At 42.3% G+C, this 20,067-nt stretch overlaps 1 protein-coding gene and 1 long non-coding RNA gene across 3 annotated transcripts in view; both read left to right on the top strand.

The window, feature by feature from the left end:
• Nucleotides 1-20,067, top strand: part of LOC308336388 — a 668,236-nt gene that overhangs the window by 455,691 nt on the left and 192,478 nt on the right. The window lies entirely within an intron of this gene.
• Nucleotides 516-19,883, top strand: gyg1b (glycogenin 1b). 2 transcript variants are annotated; one of them, XM_080793178.1, is made up of 7 exons: nt 516-654; nt 2,149-2,284; nt 2,377-2,551; nt 3,795-3,957; nt 13,202-13,328; nt 17,614-17,830; nt 18,863-19,883. In XM_080793178.1, exons 1-7 carry the CDS (start codon nt 648-650, stop codon nt 19,010-19,012), a joined length of 975 nt encoding a protein of 324 aa, XP_080649304.1. In that variant the 5' UTR covers nt 516-647; the 3' UTR covers nt 19,013-19,883. The 2 variants fall into 2 exon arrangements, with proteins under 2 accessions (XP_080649304.1, XP_080649305.1); XM_080793179.1 differs by lacking the exon at nt 18,863-19,883 and adding an exon at nt 18,573-18,823.

Raw genomic sequence — 20,067 nt, 5'->3', positions numbered from 1 at the left:
CACAGACACACACACACACACACACACACACACACACACACACACACACACACACACACACACAGCTACCTTGAATACATGTTGTACCAACATGTCTTTCATTAAATATTCTAGAGAATATTTAATAGTACTTCATATTGTGTGGCAGTGGAAGAAAGAAAAGCAAAAAAGAGACAATCAATCAAGAAGATGATATTAAAAAGGGATTATATGTGTGTTGATGTGTTAACTGTCTATAAAACACACATTGGTGCTTTTTCAATGCTTGAATAGGAATTACATTTGACATTTGTTTGTGTTAAAGTAAACTCTCTGTGGCATTTAGCAAGGAGGAGTGGTTGTGCTTGTGCTTGCTCAGTCTCCTGCTTGCCATAAATTGCATAAAAGCGCAGATCTACAAGCCAACAAAGCGTCGCACAGCGACGCGTTGTTGGCTTGTAGATCTGCTCTTTTACGACATGCTGCGTGCCGAGTATAAGGGTGGGTGTGTCCAGACTGTCACGTGACCGCCGTCTCGGTACTGCATGTCATGCTGGTATAAATCCACCTCTATTCAATTTAGCTAGTCCCCGGCCCCTTTTTCCTCCTCAGGTTGTTTGCACTGTCCTGTTTTAAGAACCAGGACTAACTAGTACTCTACTCCAGCCATGGCAGGTACGTAAACCAAAATGCACTTTAAATATAAAGTGATAACCGAGAAGAACATTATATGGTGGTTGACAGTGGAAACAGAAATTGGGGAAATGTCTGTGGCGTCTCTTGGCAAGTTGGCATACATGCGCTCACTCTGCAGTGTGCAGAAATAATCGTAAAAGCACACTTAAGTGGACTGCCATATTTTTAGTAGTCTTTTTGTTTTGGTTGTTTTAGTTTTAGTACTGAAGTGAGTCTCGGCCTCAATGTCATTGTGTGGCTTAACACGTTCTTGAAGCAGCTACTTCGCTCTGTGTCGGTCAAGTCAGAGTAGAGTTCAGTAAAAGTTTGTAATGCATCCTCCTCGTGCCTGACGGATAGTCTAGAACAGATTTCCTCACGTAGGTCTGTCCGTCTGCTTGTGTGGGCCCACCACACGAGTCTGGAGTGTCTGGAATCAGTGGACAATCTGTTCCAAACCTGCACTTGACGAAGCAATGCAATCGGCTTCATGGCATGAATGTGAATTGTGAAACCACCAATGTACCCGACCAGCCGCGGCGCTGTCTGTCAATCTAGGCATATAGGCATGAAACACGATATTTCGTCGCGTATTTCCGTGGATTACTTTACTATTAAGGCATTTTACAGCGTCAGTACAAGTACACACTGTCCACCTGTCACTTGCGTCATGTAACATTACTTAATACTTCATAACAAACCCGGTAGTTGAAAAGGAAGGGGGCGTGTGTGTGTGCAGTCTGTGCATAGCCCTGGACCAGGGCTAGTCTGTGCACTGCCACTGCAGCGTGGTTATGCAACTAGAACTGGAGTTATAATTCAGTGATTCTCCTCCTGAGCTTGTGTGACTGAATTATTGCCTTCTGTTTGTTATGTATTTTTGATATAAATTATAAATATCACCCATTGGCTCGTTTCCCAGCATGTATTTGATGATATATGCGCCAAGCATGGGCTCTGGGCGACCAATGAAAATGGAGGGCGTGGAGGAGAAAAGAGAGTGGTTACTGGTATTGTACACGGATGGGGAGTAACTTGGCAAAGTTTTGACTGAGACATGCCTGTGGGTTGTTGTTGCACACATCTACAATAAAGTGTAAGATTATTTGCACAGCAGTTGCATGAGTCTTGTCTCTTCCAACATTACACAAGATTACCAGAACACTGTACAAACCATTGTACAATTTGTCCAAGACAGGGTACCGGATGGCGGATACTAGTGTAGCAAAAAGAGGCATGAAGAAAATTAAGAATGTACCAATGGAAATTATAAATATTCATGATTGCAAAATTATTGGGATTATCACTTTAACCAGAATTGTGCAGCCCTACTTTATATGCCATCTTTATTTTAATAAGGGGATTAAAGCGCCATTCGTACTGAGTGCTGAAAGTATATCGTGATTATAGTTAAATTATAATATGTGATTGGACCTTTCTGTTGCAACAGATAAATACATTGCAAGCCTAATACATTTTTTGTTCTATACACAGCCCAAGCTTTTGTAACGTTGGCTACGAATGACGCCTATGCCAAAGGAGCCATGGTCTTGGGCAAGTCCCTGCGCAACCACAAAACGTCGAAGAAGTTGGTGGCACTCATCGGACCACACGTGTCAGATCCTTGCCAGTAAGAAACCTCTCAATCAGGGACATCCATGACCTTTCTTTTTTTACCATTTAGCAATAGCTATTAATTTCTGAGCGGTGTGGTTCCTGTAGGTCTGTGCTGAAAAAGATCTTTGATGAGGTGAGGATCGTGAATGTGCTGGACAGCGGGGACACCGCTCACCTGGCCATGATGAAGAGACCTGATTTGGGTGTCACGTTTACCAAGCTGCACTGCTGGACCCTCACACACTACTCCAAATGTGTCTTCATGGACGCAGACACACTGGTGAGAAATTAGGATGTTTTTGTCTGCCCCTTCTTTTTTATTTTTCTTAAAAATCTGATCAGGTGTAACCACCGCCACCTGGATTTGAACCCAGGTGTCCTTGGTCAGAAACCCATACATCAACTGTCTATTCAAAGGGGTAGATATAAAAATTATATAGGGTATATAAAAATTCCGGGACTAAGGTAGGTAGGGATACTCAGCAGCAGCTACATTCATCTAGGTATGACCCAATCGCCCTGCTCTCAAAAAGTCTAATCCTGGACATGCCCACAATGTAACCACCTAGATTTGAACCCGGATCTCCCACATGGGGGGGGGGGCGGGATGACCAGAGGCAGTGGCGTAGACTCTATGGGGGAGGCCGGGCTCCAGCCCCCATGAGGAATTAGACCTGAATATATTCGCCTTGGTTAGTCCCGTTTGTACCGCACCAGGTCGCGCTGCGCCCAATTCTCGTCTTTGCATTGACTTTGTATGTAATTGCGCCGCTCTAACCATCCAAGTCTGAACGCACCTTAACACCTCTATTGTCCTCACCTTCCAGGGCGGGGGTGGGCTGCGTTGCATGTCCTCTTGTACACATGCAGATAAGGCATTCAAACATTATTCTGGTGTCTTTTATTTTAACCTGCCAGGTAGGGTATGCATACAGTACAGTACTTGGGCTACTTGTTCACAATGAAACCACCACCAGCAAGAACACCCTGGCTGGCAACAACGATGCCAGCCTGCCTTTGAAACCTGCCGCCGACCCAGCGACAAAACACAGAACCTGCCGAGGCGGACAGAACTAGTGTCTGTCTACAACTCTACATTCACCGCACAGCGCACATGTCCTGAATTTACTAGTTATGCAAGATGTTGTCCAAAACATCAAAGAGTGTCAGGATTTCATGGTAGTTGTTCGTTACATAATAACACTGATCAGAAATTCACCAAAGCGACTAGCCTGGTTTAAGGAGTACCAGATGACTCGGTGCAATCATGGCATTTAAACATGCTCTTCTGTTTTTAATCTAAAATACGGCCCCCCATGACGATTTTAAAGACATTTGTCTCTGACCAGAGGAGATATTGGTCTTTTGGCCGGCTACAGTACAAACATGCTCTTATAATAGCTGAGTGAAAATGCTGTAAGCTCATTGCACAACAATTGCTTCAAATGCATGCTTTACATAATTCTCACCTAGGCTTTATGTAATGCATATCGTTTGACTGTGTTTTGTTACTGTCTCCCCAGGTGGTTTCAAATATAGATGAGCTGTTTGACAGAGAAGAGTTGTCAGCTGCCCCGGATCCTGGCTGGCCCGACTGCTTCAATTCCGGTGTGTTTGTTTTCCGGCCTTCAATGGAGACATATGGCAAGCTTCTTCAGTACTGTACAGAACACGGCAGCTTTGACGGTAAGCCAGGAAGCGTCGCACAACAGGAGAAGTGACAACACTGTCACTTCTCTAAGTCCTTGCAGTTCTATATAGCTTGTTTGTTCAAACTATATAAAATCCTATTTTCAGGTCCGCCTACAATTATGTTACGACTAATACTAGTATGACTGTAAGAAGAAGGTTCCAAAAATATTTGGTGTTCACCAGTTGGTAGAGTTTGGATGCTAGCAGAGTCTTTCCAAACTCTTTCAAACATTCAGGGTTTGTCCAAGGCAGGCTTTGAGTTATTGGTAATATGATGTAAACTCCTTTTGTGTTTATCATTCCTCTAAGTAAGGCATTTATCAACCCCGTGACTGGACACAAGGCTCTCACAGACGGTCAGCCCTGCTGAGTTATTCTTGGGGGGCCCCCCGGGGTGTGGTGGAGGTTAAATTTGAGAGGCCGCATTTTGCAGTGGGCTCTGGTTGACATTCAACAAACCCCACCCCTGAGACACCAGTGAATTGTGGTTGGCATTTTGGCTTGATATCAAATTTAAAAGAACATCTTCTCCCACTGAAAATGTGTAGTCATCATCAGTGGATATTTATTTCTATATACAGCTTTTTGTCCCAACTCGTGTCACATTTGTCATTGACAATGAAAGGAGAATTTACTTCATGTGTCTGAGCGAATAAGACATGTTATGTCATGATGTACGATGATAAGACGCCCCTCACTTCACACGGGAGTGATTTAAATAAATATATATACACACTATCGCACACAGCGGTTGGCATTTTCAAATATTCCTTTGGTGCTGTTGAACAGTGTTGGATCTATCTTTACTAGGATGCACTTTGCAGGTTCAACTGGTAGCAAAGCAAACTCAAGCTATAATCTGTTCTGTAATTGTCTGCATTGTTTAATCAATTGTTGGCATAGGCCTACATGTTGAACCAGATGGAGGCATCAAACAGGGCCATAATAGAAACCTGTGTGTGTGCACAAATTCATCTGATGAACACAAATCTACAAAACTGTTAAATGTCCCTCCTCTGGTACTCAAAGGCCAGTGTTGCCATGTCATCTTATTATAGGCGAATTTGGGCTTGTTTTTCTGTAAAGTTGCTTGTACATTTTGGCAGATGTGCTTAATTTGGGATTGTTTCCTAACATTTTCATGGCAATGGATTTCCCTGCACTAGGGATCCCTGTATCAGATTTATGCTGTTAAAATGTTTCAAAAATATTTTTCACTTTTTTTTCCTCCTTGATTTATTTAGAAAATTGTCGACCTACAAGCAGTCACAATGCATTATGAGCTTGTACATCGTCTATTTTAAAATACTAGATGTATATAGGTTTAAGTGCTCAAGTCGCTTCTTTTGGGATTTCTTATTATTTCTCTCGCAACACACTGTCAAAGGCTTAATCTTAGGCTGTTGCAGCCTAAAAATGAATTCTGCTCTCTGTAGCTGAACCTTGTAGGTAGTATTGAAAAGGATGTGCAGCCTGCATAGCTAGTTCATCCAGACAACTCAAGAGGGCACACCTACCTGATCAGGTGACTAGTCGCATCATCTCATTCCTGGCTTCTCCTGCTATGCGAACGTGTTGTCTGACTGAACTACAATACTATTGTTCATTCTGATATGGCAACATAGATTTTGGCATGAGTTCATTGGTTTTTCCAATTAGTTTGCATAATGTTGGCCCGTGCTTTGAAGCGTAGACTTGTTTTTTGGCACACATACTGTCTGTCTGCCATTTTAATAACTGGACCCCTGGCAAGATGTACTGTTTGTTTTCCCTATTAATAGTCTTTAAGCAAGTTTGGGATTCTTGTTACTCATTTAGTCACAACTCATCAGTCACTTGTGATGTGTGCCATACTGTATATTGTATAATATAAGCAATGTAAGTAGTCTACTTTTATTTGATATCTTTTACAGATCTTTTCCAAATCTCCCTAGAATTTTGGTAGTTGAATGACACATTGATGGTTCTGGTTAGGGCTGTCAGAACGAATTTCATAATATGAAAGAAATTCGAATATTAAAAAATATATATATATTCGAAAGCTAAAATTGCCATTCGAATGGAGCTTTTATAATTTATTAATTCTATTTAATATTTTTATTTAGTTTTATGTTATTTTATCCGCTCACTAAATGTATTGAGTAACGGATCTACCGCTGTGAAATCTCCCCGGCCGCTTCCACTGCATGTGAAAAGGTGCACGTCCGCTCACGTCGCAGAAGAGGTCATTGATTGGCTAAAGTAGGGCCAGATTTCAGGGTAAGCCAATCAGAGACAGTCTACAGGGTGGGCGGGCTTACTGGCTGTTGTCAACAGTAGCACATTTAATGACAGACACACAAACCCTTGTAACACATACATAGATACTAGTATACTACGCAGACAGAAATCGCCGGTAGAACGAAAATCATAATACAGTCTCACGCCGCAACTTTATTGCACATCTGTGCTTGCCTTTCATCCACGCTTCTATAGCCTTTTAAATCTCATTTCCCATCGACGGGCACAAGCAAAGTGATATCAGCATCTTCCACCCGATCTGTGGTGTTGTTACTGACGAGGGTAGCAACTAGTTAGCATGGGAGCTAACATTAGTTTAAGGGTCCATATCGTTAGAAGCCAAGGAGTCCTCCTTAATAACACACTCGATGCTGCGTTTACACGGGCAGACACAGACGAATGCTAATATCATTTGGAGCAGGCCGAGCAGCTACTGTACACGTCTGTTTGCATCAACATGTTGCTGGCTTCACAATGAATGATAGATTTTATCGTTGCCTCTGCCCGTGTTTAATGGTCAGGATTTCACTGTCCACAGCAGACAGACCTGTCAAAACTATATGCACTTCCCAAAACTCACAAGACATGCCAGCCACGTGTATTATTATAGGCTAAATATGAGCTAAAATAAACAATGTAAATATTCGAATATTTTCGAAAATTACAAATAATTAAGCAATGAAATTCGAATTGGATTATAGAGGTGAACTGACAGCCCTAGTTCTGGTATGCTAATAGGTCTTAGCTGTCATATTTATAGCCTGGGATGGCCTTCCACACACTGTGTAGACTGAGTTGATGTTCGTTTGACCTTTTAGCATTCGTGCTCTGCTCCGCACCACAAGCAATACATGATGTATGATATGATATAGTACTTTATTGTCAGTTCACACTGAAATTTGTCTTGCGACACAGCAGCCAAGTATACAGAACATATACAAAACACAAAGAACAAGACAATTTACATACATAAAGACATGAGCAATATCCACCGCTTAGATTATCCTGTGGCTACTACATCTCCTGATTAAGCCTCAAGGTCGACTGGTAGACAAAGGACCTCTTTAGTCTGACCTTGTTGTATGCTGGTACACCATATCTCCTTCCTGAAGGTAGCAACCTATATTCTCTATACAACACATGCTTAGCATTAGAGGTGATATTCCTTGCTAACCTTAGGATGCTGTTATCATATGTGGATGTATAAAGTTTCTGAAGTTGTTGTCCAACAATCTTTGAACAAATGTTCAGTTGTTGCAGCAGTTGTGACTTTAGGGCTGCAGACAAACATCCATACCAGGTGGTACTACAGTACTACAGTACTTTCAGCAAGATCATCATGAGCATCATCATGGTTCAATGTCCTCGCAATTGATTGACCCATGAGGCAGTACTATACTGTATCTCCAGGCTTGTGGTTCCACTTCTGTGTACTGCCAAAAGAAACTGGCAGGGAGAAGTGAATTCTTGCTGAGCCCTGCTCATCCCCTCGAAATGAAGATGCGCGAGTCCCTATTGACGTTTGAAAGCCCCAGAGGAATGTTGTGGTTTGGGGGGAAATGGCAGTTATGTGTTATTAAAGGCAGCAGTCTGTGTCTTTATAACCTCATGTATGTGTAGCAAAGATTTTCAACTCATTCAAGCAGTGGCGGGCAGTGCCAAAATGGACCAGGCCTGTCATATTTTCTTATACAACACGAAAGCAGAAATAAGTGGAACTGAACCACACTCGGGCTTTGTCACATATCCCAGCTAAGCTCCTCCAGGGACTATAGTAAACACACGTAGCACACGCACGCACAGCTCCTCAGCGCACAACCACTTGAGACTCGGCCACACAGCACTGTCAGCACGAACAACAACCACAAGTCTACAAACCTAGCCTATCAAACGATCAATCATCAATAAGCTTCGTCGTAATCGCATGTATAAATATTATATAAAGATCCTTACCATGGTTTCCTGCATCATACCATGGTCTTCCTCATCCCTTCTTTACAATTGCAAGCTTTTCTTAAAAAGTCCTTCCTTCTCGTTTAATTTAGCGAGCTCAATTCAACCCATAGATGGGATCTCGCGCAGAAAGTTTGAAACACCAGTACTCTTTCATCAATGGACAATATTTTCCCCCAGCGATGGGATACAGGCAAGACGTTAACTTCATTAAAGCTAGAGTACCCTGGCACCTGAAGGAAAACGGCCAGCAGAGCAAACTCGAAATCTGATTGGCTAAGGAACCTGTCGATCTCTATATCTCTCCCATTCAATTCAACAGCAAGGGGATTCTGTGGAGATTCTGAAGGCCTCACGGTGGAGATTTTTACCCGGAGACAACACAAGGAAAAAGTCTCATTGGTTAAGAAAAAAAAACAAGCGCTGTTGTACCTGCACAGAATGGAAGCAGTGTGTCCAACCTGTCTGAATGAGAGACGGTGCAATGATGGCAGAAAAATAAATTTTAATTTCTGCATCAGGCAAGTGCAGGGCCAGCAGAGAAGGCCTTGCTGGCCCTGACGGCACACCACTGCATTCAAGTGGCATGATCACCCAATTTGGGAGGCATACTTTGGTCATAGCATTGGTTAGACATAGCATTGGTCCGACTGGATTAAGGTTGTTGAAGGGTGCGTTAAAACGACCAGATTAAGGTTTGTGAGGGGGTGCGTTAAAACGACCAGATTAAGGTTGTTGAAGGGTGCGTTAAAACGACCAGATTAAGGTTGGTGAGGGGGTGCGTTAAAACGACCAGATTAAGGTTGTTGAAGGGTGCGTTAAAACGACCAGATAAAGGTTGGTGAGGGGGTGCGTTAAAACGACCAGATTAAGGTTGGTGAGGGGTGCGTTAAAACGACCAGATTAAGGTTGGTGGGGGGTGCGTTAAAACGACTAGATTAAGGTTGGTGAGGGGTGCGTTAATACGACCGGATTATGGTTGGTGAGGGGTGCGTTAAGGGTTGGGAGAGGGTTAGGTTCAGGTGTGCTGCCCTGTGGGAGGTGAGGGTTTGAGTTATCGGACCAATGGTAAAAGTATGCACCCATAATCCTAGATTAGAGCCTAGCAATCATTGCTATAGTAGAGTTATTTCTTCAGCAACGGGGCTCTCTCCAGCTATTAAACTAATTAAAAGATCACTTCATCAGATAATTGGTCCTCACTAATGCTAATTATAAGATGGTTTCTGACCTGTCCACAACTATCTGACACAAAGTAGGAAAAAAATGTTGCCATCTAAATGAAGATGGGTTGAAAATGGGTATATAAAAACGTTTTCAGGTAGGTTTCCTACCACTTTCATCCAATGGGAAACTACAAAATGAGCAGCCTTGGAAATGGGTTCCATTTCCTGACTAGTTAACATTTTTAACTAAAGTGGTTGCATGGTGACCATGGTGACATTGATGTCTGTTCATTACTTCATTTTATTGTTTTGGAGATAAGATAAAACCCATACAGAAATACTAAACAAGACTATGATAAGCCTGCGGGGCAGGGGGTTCCTTACTACCTTTTGTCTATATTACATATATATATATTACCAAGAACTCAAAGCCTGCCCTGGACAAACCCTGAGGCCTTTTGAGTTAAACCACAGACAGACCCTAACCATAAACATCTTTCTCTAACCTAAAAAAAAAAAGTAACTATTTGAGCTGGAGCTTGTTGGAGTCAGTGCACAGCCTGGGCTGCCTAATTGGCTAAATTCTGCACAAGAATTGCTGGTAGGTACAAGCTCGGAGACGCATCTGGTTAATAATACAATTTTATAGTGTAGATCTTGGTTTAATTTGACAAAATATTATACGGAGTCGGACCCTCCAAAGTGAGCAATTCATCAGGTTGGCACTGCAGTATTAACAGATCAGCTGGAGGCAAGAATGCCATTGAAAGGCTATAATAAAAGTGAAATGTTTAAATAATGTTTCAGTGCAGACTGTGCAAACCACTCATCAGTGGGTAATCTTTGTCACCTTATTAAATGTTCAGCACCATAATGGATTGGCCAGTATAGACCAGGCTTACTATTTATAATCCAAGGTCTTGTTACAACTATACTCATCATTGATATACTACCACCAGTGCAATGCAGGGGTCTTATAATGAAAATGGGCTATGCATGTTCTGTACATTGTGTCACCATCACACTGCTCTGGCACTGAGGACCTCGTCTTGTACGCCGTTGTGAGCTATTTGAACTATTTTAAAAATGGTGAAAATGCCTGAGTTTAGGCATAATGGCCCCTAGCCTACACACTGTAGGAGTTTTAAAGTTGTCGGCGAGTCATCGGATCGTTATGTATTTCACACTACAGGAGTCTTTTTTATATCTTTGTGGCTTTCACACTAAACGATTGATCGCCAACTAGGCATCACACACTGCAAGAGTTCACCAAGATGTGCTCCAGACCCGATACAGGCTACTTCACTTGTTTTTTATTCCAATTCATTTTGACATCTTGCGCACGTGCAGGATTCCGTGATGCAAGCGCACAGGACGCGGACGCCTCTCTATGCGTGCATGTCACACACGGAAATAGCGAGGCTACACAGGGCAAAATGTTTTTGATGGCGTGTACTGTAGCCTACGCGTGCTACAGCGAGACAGGACGTTTAATCTTGATTTTCATTAAATGCCTGTCTCTCACCGTAGCGTGCACACACACAGAGCGCACAAGGTCCAAAAGTTTGCTCTGCACTGTTTATTCCGATGAGGTTTTATCAACACGAGAAGGCTGTAATACAGGCTTTCTGTGTGCGCAGTGCTATATCTTCTCGCATAGCCTTTCACACACGGCAAGCAAAACCTCTGATCAAAGAACGATCTTGTGTCAGATCGGGAGTTTTGTCGGCGAGCGCCAAAAATGGTCCCCGACAGCATAGTGTGTGTGTGAGTCATAAGCTTAGAGTATATATGAATAGAGAAGACACCGAGTTCTCCTTCCATCCACTTGCATTAAGTTGCTCAAAAGCGCATGAGGCGATTTCACTCCTCCTTCCTGGTAGGAACAGAGTGCATTCTGGGACGGATTGCAATGGTGAGTGGCCCCAAACACATGAACGCGCTGCCGTTGAACACGCACTAGCGCCGTCCGTCGTGAACGTGTACAATGATAGTCAACGGACAGCGCGTTCATGTGTTTGGGGCCAGACTGCAATACCTTCATTCGGCCACTATGTCCATTTCGCCTTAGGGTTTCCTCTGGGTGCCCTCTCTATTCATATAATCTAAGGTCATAAGGGGTAAGGCGGTTCAAGATGGGGCCCTCTGAGTGCCTTGAGTATTTCGCTACACTCCTTGCATACATGGCCTACATGCATGACCCCTGGCTTGTGCTATATGTTGGTGATATCTATGCTCACATTTACTACCCTCTGAACTTTGCTCCAAGGGAAGCTTCCTGTGCTTTGGGTTTCCATAATTGCTAGCTATGTTCTACATATATATCGTGTCACACTGCTCTGGCACAGAGTGCTACTGTATGTTAACCTTCCGTTTGTTGCAACAGAAGTGATATAATTTGCCTGGTTATAGTTAGCCTCGGTCCCAGTTATCTGCGAAAAGAAAAGCCTGGTCACAACGTAAGGCAGAGAAGCTATCTGCGGAATTATCCTCCAGAATATCCGTCAGATGTATTTCCCCCGGATACGATATTTTCCCGACCAATCACAACACTTGTTTCATTGGTGGAGAATGTAAACTGATTTGCAAAGCATCAACGTAATTTCTTTTGGCAATACTTATGCTAAAAACCCACAACTTCCGCTGATGGTCTTTTCAGCGTAGGTCTTGCCCAGGGTGGGTTATAGTAGGATTAGCTCTCTGTTTACAATCTGTATTGGCTTGTCTGGACAAGGTTTGTGGATTTAGTTTTTGGATGCTCATCAAGTATTTCATTGTTGGCAATGAAATGCTTCAGCAGACTGATTTAATGTTGGAGAGTGTCAGCAGAGATGTCTACTAATCTGGCTGCCACAGGTGTGGTGTGCTGACACGCATCACTCTGTGATGCGTGTCAGTGCTGTTTGCCTGGTGTGCATATAGGGAACCTGGCATCAGCCAACATCTCGCATATCTGATTCACTGTAACTAACGTAGACTTTCATTTGTGCACAGGTCAGGTTTGACAGAGGATGGTCCTCCCAATAATTTGATAAAAGATAACTTCTATATAAATAAAGTTAGCTCTGCTAATTAATATTGCAACAATGTGTATATATATTCTGAGTGTGCACAATGGTACGTAAACACGGATTCAGAACTTGTCCAAACCAGAGTAATCTAGTAAGAGAGTGGCGACACTAGCATTGACTCCTATCCATTAACAATGGAATGCGGAAGTGCTCATTCTATCTCAAAGGGATTGTTCCAACTATAGCCCATAGGCACCCGCTTTGCGGCGAGATCAAAGCGTGTCACCACTCTTACTAGATTAATCTGGTACAAACTAGCTGTCGCTTTCTCATTACTTTCTCCCTATTGGCTAAAGGCCCATACTCTGACCAAGCCCCCAGAAACACAGTAGAACATTGAAGCATTGTTGGTCAACTTGGGGATTGCAAGACGTCCGCATTTAAACCGCTACTATGTGTGCTTCTTCTATCGTCTGAAACAGATGCACTTGTTTTCTTTACTGGTAGCCAAGCTGTAAATGACACTTCATGTCAGTCTTTTTGCCAGCTTTTGAACTCTTCAGCCCCCACTGCATTGGTGCTAGCTACTTATGCAGGTTATGATTGTACACATGCATGGCTTAATATGGATAATAGCATTCCAGGTTTTCCAAGCATGGATTTAATTTCACAATGTTGTGGAACTACTTTAGTCGCATTTGACGCACACAACCTGTATATTTACAAAATGATGTGATTAGTCTGTAAATGATCAGACGGATTCATTTGCAGGAGTGCGTAAACCTTAGTCGAGCTGTGTGGATTGAATGCTGTTCTTCTCCTCTGCAGGCGGGGACCAAGGTGTTTTGAATGGCTTCTTCAATGATTGGGCAACAGCTGACATCAAGAAGCACCTCCCTTTCATTTACAACCTCAGCAGCATTGCCATCTACACTTACCTTCCAGCATTCAAACAGTAAGTCTGGAGTGGAATTTCATCCTTTTAGGGGCAAGGCCACTTGGCCTTTAGTGTGGTCAAGGCCAAGTGTCAGGGCATGAAGGACATCAATTTAAAAAGAAAATTAAGTCCCTGGTCTGAATTATTTTAGCTTAAAGGTTAAGGATGGTTAAATATATTTTTATTTCAAGGCGAACATTGGTTCAGAACAGTGCTTCTTAAATAAATAATCACAGCTTTAAATGACAAAATATAAGTAGCTACTGTTGTAAAATATTGTAAACATGTTTTGGGGTCCCAGTCCAGAGATGAAAATCATAATGAAATGGCCTATGACCCTGTCAGGCTGTCAAGGGGGGTCCTTGAAATTTAAATGGCTGACGATCATTGGGTTAAACTGAGTTAATTCACAGAAAATACAATGACATAACTTTTGTATAAGGGCTTGGTTTAGAAAAGCCTATATTTTGTGCTAAACTAATATATTGAATAACATGGCATTGTAGAGACGTTAGAGCGGCAGTGGGGGTAGTTATTAAGACAAAGTACCGCAAAATAATCAAACCACTTTGCAAATGGCAACACAACTACAACACAGATTTGTTCTGCGCGAGACGTGAGGGGAACATTGGTTACTGTAATGACTGGAAAATTGCACAGAGTAAAAACTGTAAAATTAACTTCTGTGGGCGTCTGTTGGGGCACCACGGCCACTGTGGCCGTATGGGCATATACTTTTTCGAGGGGCACACGGCCAAACAGGGGCCCTGGTAAGTCCATACCATCTACACGTACCTTCCAGCATTCAAACAGTAAATCCATACCATCTACATGTCAACTTCGGCAGTGCTTTTCAGAACCGTTTTCACTAGTTCTTTGCGCCTCCTAGATGTTTGAACTCTCCAAATAAAGTTCTTGGCCGAACTTTGTGTTATTGGTCAAGTTTAAGGTCGGCATGCCTGTTTCCAAAAGCTTGATTACACCAGTAGGGATAGTTTTGAAGAGCGGTTGGCTGAGGATGTTGGGATTGGTCCCGCTAGCGAGCCTCCCAAGAGGTACAAAACACATTATGTAATCCATCACTGACAGGCCGTGAACATAAACTGTCACAAGAAATGACAACCTCTGTGACAAATTTGCCATAGCACTTTCCAGGTGGTAAAACTCACCAGTTCCAAAACTACATTCCCCCCCAAATGCAGACTTATTTTATTTGATGGTCTCTGTGGTTCCATGATATTTGAGTGGTTTTGCTGGAAGGGGTGACGGTTCTGAGCTTGTTGGTGTTAAGCAACAAGCTTCATCTTTCACTGACCCTAGCAACCGCATTCCTTCCGGTGGTCCTCTGTAATACGCTGAGTTTGACTTTGAACTTTGACTTTGAAGTTGAAGTCGACTGGTCATACTATACACTGTGTGTGTGTGTGTGTGTGTATATATATATATATATATATATATATATATATGTGTGTAATAGAGACTAGTGCCCGTCAGAACACTTGCCCCCTCAGTTGTTTATTACTTATTGACAATTACTTAGGCACCCATTCTTAGTAGTTGGAGGTCAGTCATATGAGATGAGATATACTTTATTGTCAAATTGGGAAATTTGTCTTGGGCAAAAGTGCATTTGTACATACATCAACGCTTTTTAAAACAGACAGACAATACACAGTAGCAGCAAAGTACAAGTCACAAGAGAAGGTATATAATATAAAAAAGTGCTAGAGTATTCACAGTTTATAGTATCACAATCACAGTAAAGTGCAATAAATAACTGAAGGTCAAGAAGTCTCTTCCCCACTAAGAACTATGAACTATGTGGCGGTTGTTTAGTAGAACAATTGAAGTGGGAACAAAAGAAAGTTTGAAGCGGTTGCTCTTGCAACGACACGCTCTGTAGCGTCTACCAGAGGGTAACAGCTCATACTCTGAAGATAATATATGAATTCATATACATATCACATTGATGACATCAGGGATCTCCACATCGTGGATTTCTATAGATATTGACCAGAGATTTGCTGATACGACCACATGGGCACAAGTTAACAGTTAACACCTGCTGGGGTCCTGCACTGTTTGCACATAGTTTGAAGTTGATCGTTCCGATATGCGAAGCACGGATAATGCAGGCAAAAAAAACAAAATGTATATATATTATAATAGTTTTGCTTTTATATATAAATATTCTTAGACTTTTTTATATCTGTGGCAGCTAAGTTGCCATTAGTGTCTGTCAGTGTCTGTATGTTAGAACTATGATTCCCAGAATTCAGTTCGTACTAAACCAAAAGTACCATAACGTATTGCTACAGGCACCAAGGACATTATATATAACAGTTGTTTGACTGTATTCAAACTGGACACCCTTTAAGAGCTCTGTTCTGTTTTTGAGTGTGTTGAGAGGTTTGAGCCTAGGGGGTGCCCCTAGGGTTGGGTTGGGTTAGTGTTGGTGCCAAGTTTGGTGCAGATGGGCGCAACTGTGCGCCTTGCAAGTCCAGATGTTATGTTTGTGACTCCCACCTGATCTGTCCACCGACCCTCTAGGCAATTTTAATATAGGGTAGACAGAGTTATGTACTCTGTACTGTACAAGTGTACATACTGAGAAATAATGGTTTTGTCTGTGAAACTGTATCCTGTGTTCATTTGCATGTACTAGCTGGTGATGTCTGCACTTTAAACAGTAAAAATATGGATGGAATATACAAAAGTACCCAATATAAAGGGAGAGATGCCGCATTTTGGTACAGCACCACACTGCTCCTTATGGCCTCACACTGCCTCGCATGCCACGCATCTCCCGTTTCCATAGCACAATGGTAAGTTTGAGTTCCACCCCCTACTGCACTGTGCTATATTATTTATGTGTGTGTTTAAGGAACTGCTGTGTCGATTTGGTTCTGTAAGCACACAAACACTGAGGTTTTCACCAGCAGTATACACGGGAGACATCTCACTGAGAAGATCCAAAATGCATAACTATAACGGGTGGCACCCATAATTTATGATGACTCACGCGATCAATACCCTGCTAACAGCTGTGACTCGCAAACTAAATCTGTCTCCCGCACAAGTTGTTGTTTGTGTTTACAGATAAATCTGAGAATTCTCAGACCGATGGTAGTCAAGCTTTACACGTCACTGGTTTGACACCAAAATAACCTTGTTGGAGTGGGGCCAAAATGGCCTTGACCTTGAGCCCTACTTTGGACTGGGTCCTTTTTATATGGAAATGACACAAATGCACCAAAATAAATGGAAAAGTAGCATTTAAATTACAATTTTCACTGGCTATATTCTTTTGTTGTATACTTTTATGGTGGTTCTGTCAGTGTTTCTCAGATCGGGCAGACGGGATGCAAATCTAAGGGGTAAGCGGATACATGCGTCACATGAAAGTTTACTCATACCATGACATGACATCAGGTTACCACTGAAGAGAGCCGTGAAGGCGACCAGTAGCTCAAACAGAGCTCTACCAAAGCCTACAGTCTCCACGCTGCGTTCCTAACAGCTGATGCCAAAGGCCTAAAATAGAGCACTATTTTAAGTTCACTTTTTTTCACGTGTACGCTTGTCACCAAGGCCTTTTGGCTCGGGTCATTATTTGGTGCCTTTCTAGCGAAACCCATGCCTCACGAAAGTAAACCTCTCACCAATGAGCAAGCTTGTCGCTTGGAGAGGTTGAAATGGTGTCCAGAAAAAATTGCCATTAATCCATTCTAAGAACTTGTGCATGCAACACATGCTCCAGCGTGTCAGACACGGGCTTTTTGGCTGGTAATGTGCCGTGCTAAGGAATGCCTTTCCTCCGCAGGGCTGATGCTGACCCAACGGTGTAATTTTGAGTCTGACTGCAATGTAAAGCTATGTTGAAAAGCTATCTTGATTTCATTGCCCCTTTGCAGAGATGGAAAACGTAGTTTGAGAATGGGTCGATTTACAAATTTAAATGACATGAATATGGGCCATGTCCACTGAAAGCATTTTTGAGTTGAGAATGGCTTCGGATATCATGTCCTGAACCTCTAATGGCGAGCGTGGAATTCTCGTTAATGACCAGGTTGTCGGACACAGCCAGGTGGCTCAAACTTGACATTGATGAGTGGCGCTCATCTCCAAAAGTTAACTATTTTCTGTGTTTAAGCGTGTTGTTTGACGCTGGACGGAGGAGCTCTCCTGGGCATTTTCTTTTTATTACATGGCAGAAAGGCTGTGGCAGCTCTAAAAACAAACGTGGACATGGCCCCTAAATATATTGTATTCCATAATTAATATCCATCTTGCTCCATTGTAGGTTTGGTAGCAACGCCAAGGTGGTGCATTTCTTGGGGAAGACAAAGCCCTGGAGCTACACATTTGACCCCAAATCCAGACAGATCAAGGGCGATATGCAAGGGGCAGCCACGCATCCCACCTTCCTACTGGACTGGTGGATCCTGTACTCCAGCACCGTGGTGCCCATGCTCCATGAGCAATTCGGAGAGCAGCCCTTCCATTCAGGATGTGTGGAGGTAAATATTAGACATTAAAAACTGGAGTGGTAAATTGTTAATTGTGTCTACTGTTATAAAAGTGTTCCAGTGTTTACAGCGTTCCAGTTGTATGAATTGGTTATCCTGATTGGATAACAGGATAACATGAAAAAAAGAATTCGATTTGCCAAATGGCTATAGAGACGAGGAGAAACCTATTACTAAACGAACACAAGATTAACAGCACTGAACTGTTTATAAACTCAAACGGCACTCTTTTAGTCTTTTAAAAAAAAAACACTTCCGGACTATTTTCTCATGTTCGAACGACGCGTGCATGTGAATGAGCTCCGTTCGAACCGCGAAAGGAAGTGAATTACCGGTAAGATTTTTATTTCCCTCAAAATGACACTGTGTTTTGACCATAGCATTGCACAAATGGACAGAAGACATTTGGGATCACAGTGTAAACATTGTTTTGGAGTTTATAATATATTCCCCTTAAACCCCTTTCACTTTAAGCAAATCCAGTACATATTCAACCGTTAAGATACACAGTACATTTTTGTGTTTATTTGAAGGGGTTTAAAGCATTTTTGTTTGAAGAGGTAGGATACTTTGTAGCATGTTAGACTCTGCTGTCCTTGTCTTTTGTCATGTTAGGCTCTTTGTCCTTGTCTTTTGTCATGTTAGCCTCTTTGTCTTTATTTTTCTTCAATGCGGTTTGGTCGTCTTCTTTTGAATATTGACGTCTCGTCTGTTTTCTCATTCATCTGATCAGTTCAGTTCTTTCCCGTTCTATGACCCGTTGAATGACATGGTCATTGTTGAGAATGGACAGATCATTGTTGGAGACAAGGCTGTGGTTGTCATGGATTAACCGTTAACATTGTGTCGGTGCGCTATTGCTCTAAAAATAATTTTATCAACAAAAACTGCTTTCATCTGTAGTTCTGTTTTGATGGTGATGCGTAGCTTGCAATGGCTGTGTCTACTTTGTGTTCATTGAATTGGCTTGGTGTGTTGTGTGTGCTGTTTCTTTGACTGTTGCGCATCATCTGTTTTGTCCAGGCGAGCGGCCAGCCTCTGCTGGCATCGGCTGAATCCCTCGTGTCGTCAGCAGAACGGAAGCAGCTATGGGAGCAGGGACAGGCAGACTACATGGGAATGGACTCGTTTGAAAATATCCAGAGAAAGCTTGACGCTTTCCTCAACTTGTAATAAAGTGGGACATTCATCATCAAAAGGGCACTTGTGTTTTAACAAAATAGGTGTTTTTTGTTTTTAAAAAATCCTGCTGTAATGCAACATTGGGCTTTATTTACTCTTCACCCATTTCTCCAGTTGGTTCAATCCTTTAAACGAGCACTTCCCCAACTCCAACAGACAATCCAATGTAGCTATGGAATGATGAGCCGCTTGAATCTTATCCGCCGTCATGCACTTTGTCAAGCCTGTTATTGGCATCTAATGCACACTTGGGTGAACAAGATTAGCCCAAACGGTATTTGCAACTGCAATTAGATTTTTCTATGCTGTCACCTCCCTCACAAAATGTGAATTAAGTGCAATCAGAAGAGCTCTGACTCATCTATATAAAGGGAGTTTTTACATGGAGTCAAGACACTTGACAAACGTACGTATTATTTGCACTTCAATCGGAATGGCTATATTCAGTTCTTCAGACATAATGGTTCTTTCGTTTCAGTGCGAGTACGCTTTGCAGAACGTTTACATGTATATTCTCTTTTTTTTATACTATTCATTCAGTAAAGTACTGTAAGAAGCACCTTTTAGCAAGCTTCTGAACATAAGCCCTTGTAACTAACACCTGCCTTGTTTTTATATGTAGAAAGCTTTGTCTACAGCACCTGTTACTGTAAAACTGAAGGCCTATGGTTTTCAGATGGCCTTATCGTACTCCATAGACTCAAGTGCCTGTTACACTCCAGCCCTTTTTTGTTTAGTCGTTTCATTCTTCAACACGGTGTTTAGTTGTGTTTGTATTTTGTAGCTCACCACTGTTTTACCCAGATGTTGCTTGTATCACAGACCTTGCCAAAATAAATAAAATATGAAGTAGTTCAAAGTATTGCGTGTGTGTGTGTGTGTGTGTGTGTGTGTGTGTGTGTGTGTACTCTTATCCGGTCTCGAGTCCACATTTTAATGTACATAATTTGACTGTCTTAGACCTCGGGACTCTTCACTACAATGAAATAAATTTATTATACATTATGAGGAGCCCATAGAGATCTGTCTGGCGCTTATAGAAGGCT

The sequence above is a fragment of the Protomyctophum bolini genome (assembly GCF_963924005.1).
Source record: "Protomyctophum bolini genome assembly, chromosome: 21".
Lineage (NCBI taxonomy): Eukaryota > Metazoa > Chordata > Actinopteri > Myctophiformes > Myctophidae > Protomyctophum > Protomyctophum bolini.
This window is presented reverse-complemented; position numbering and strand designations above follow the sequence as displayed.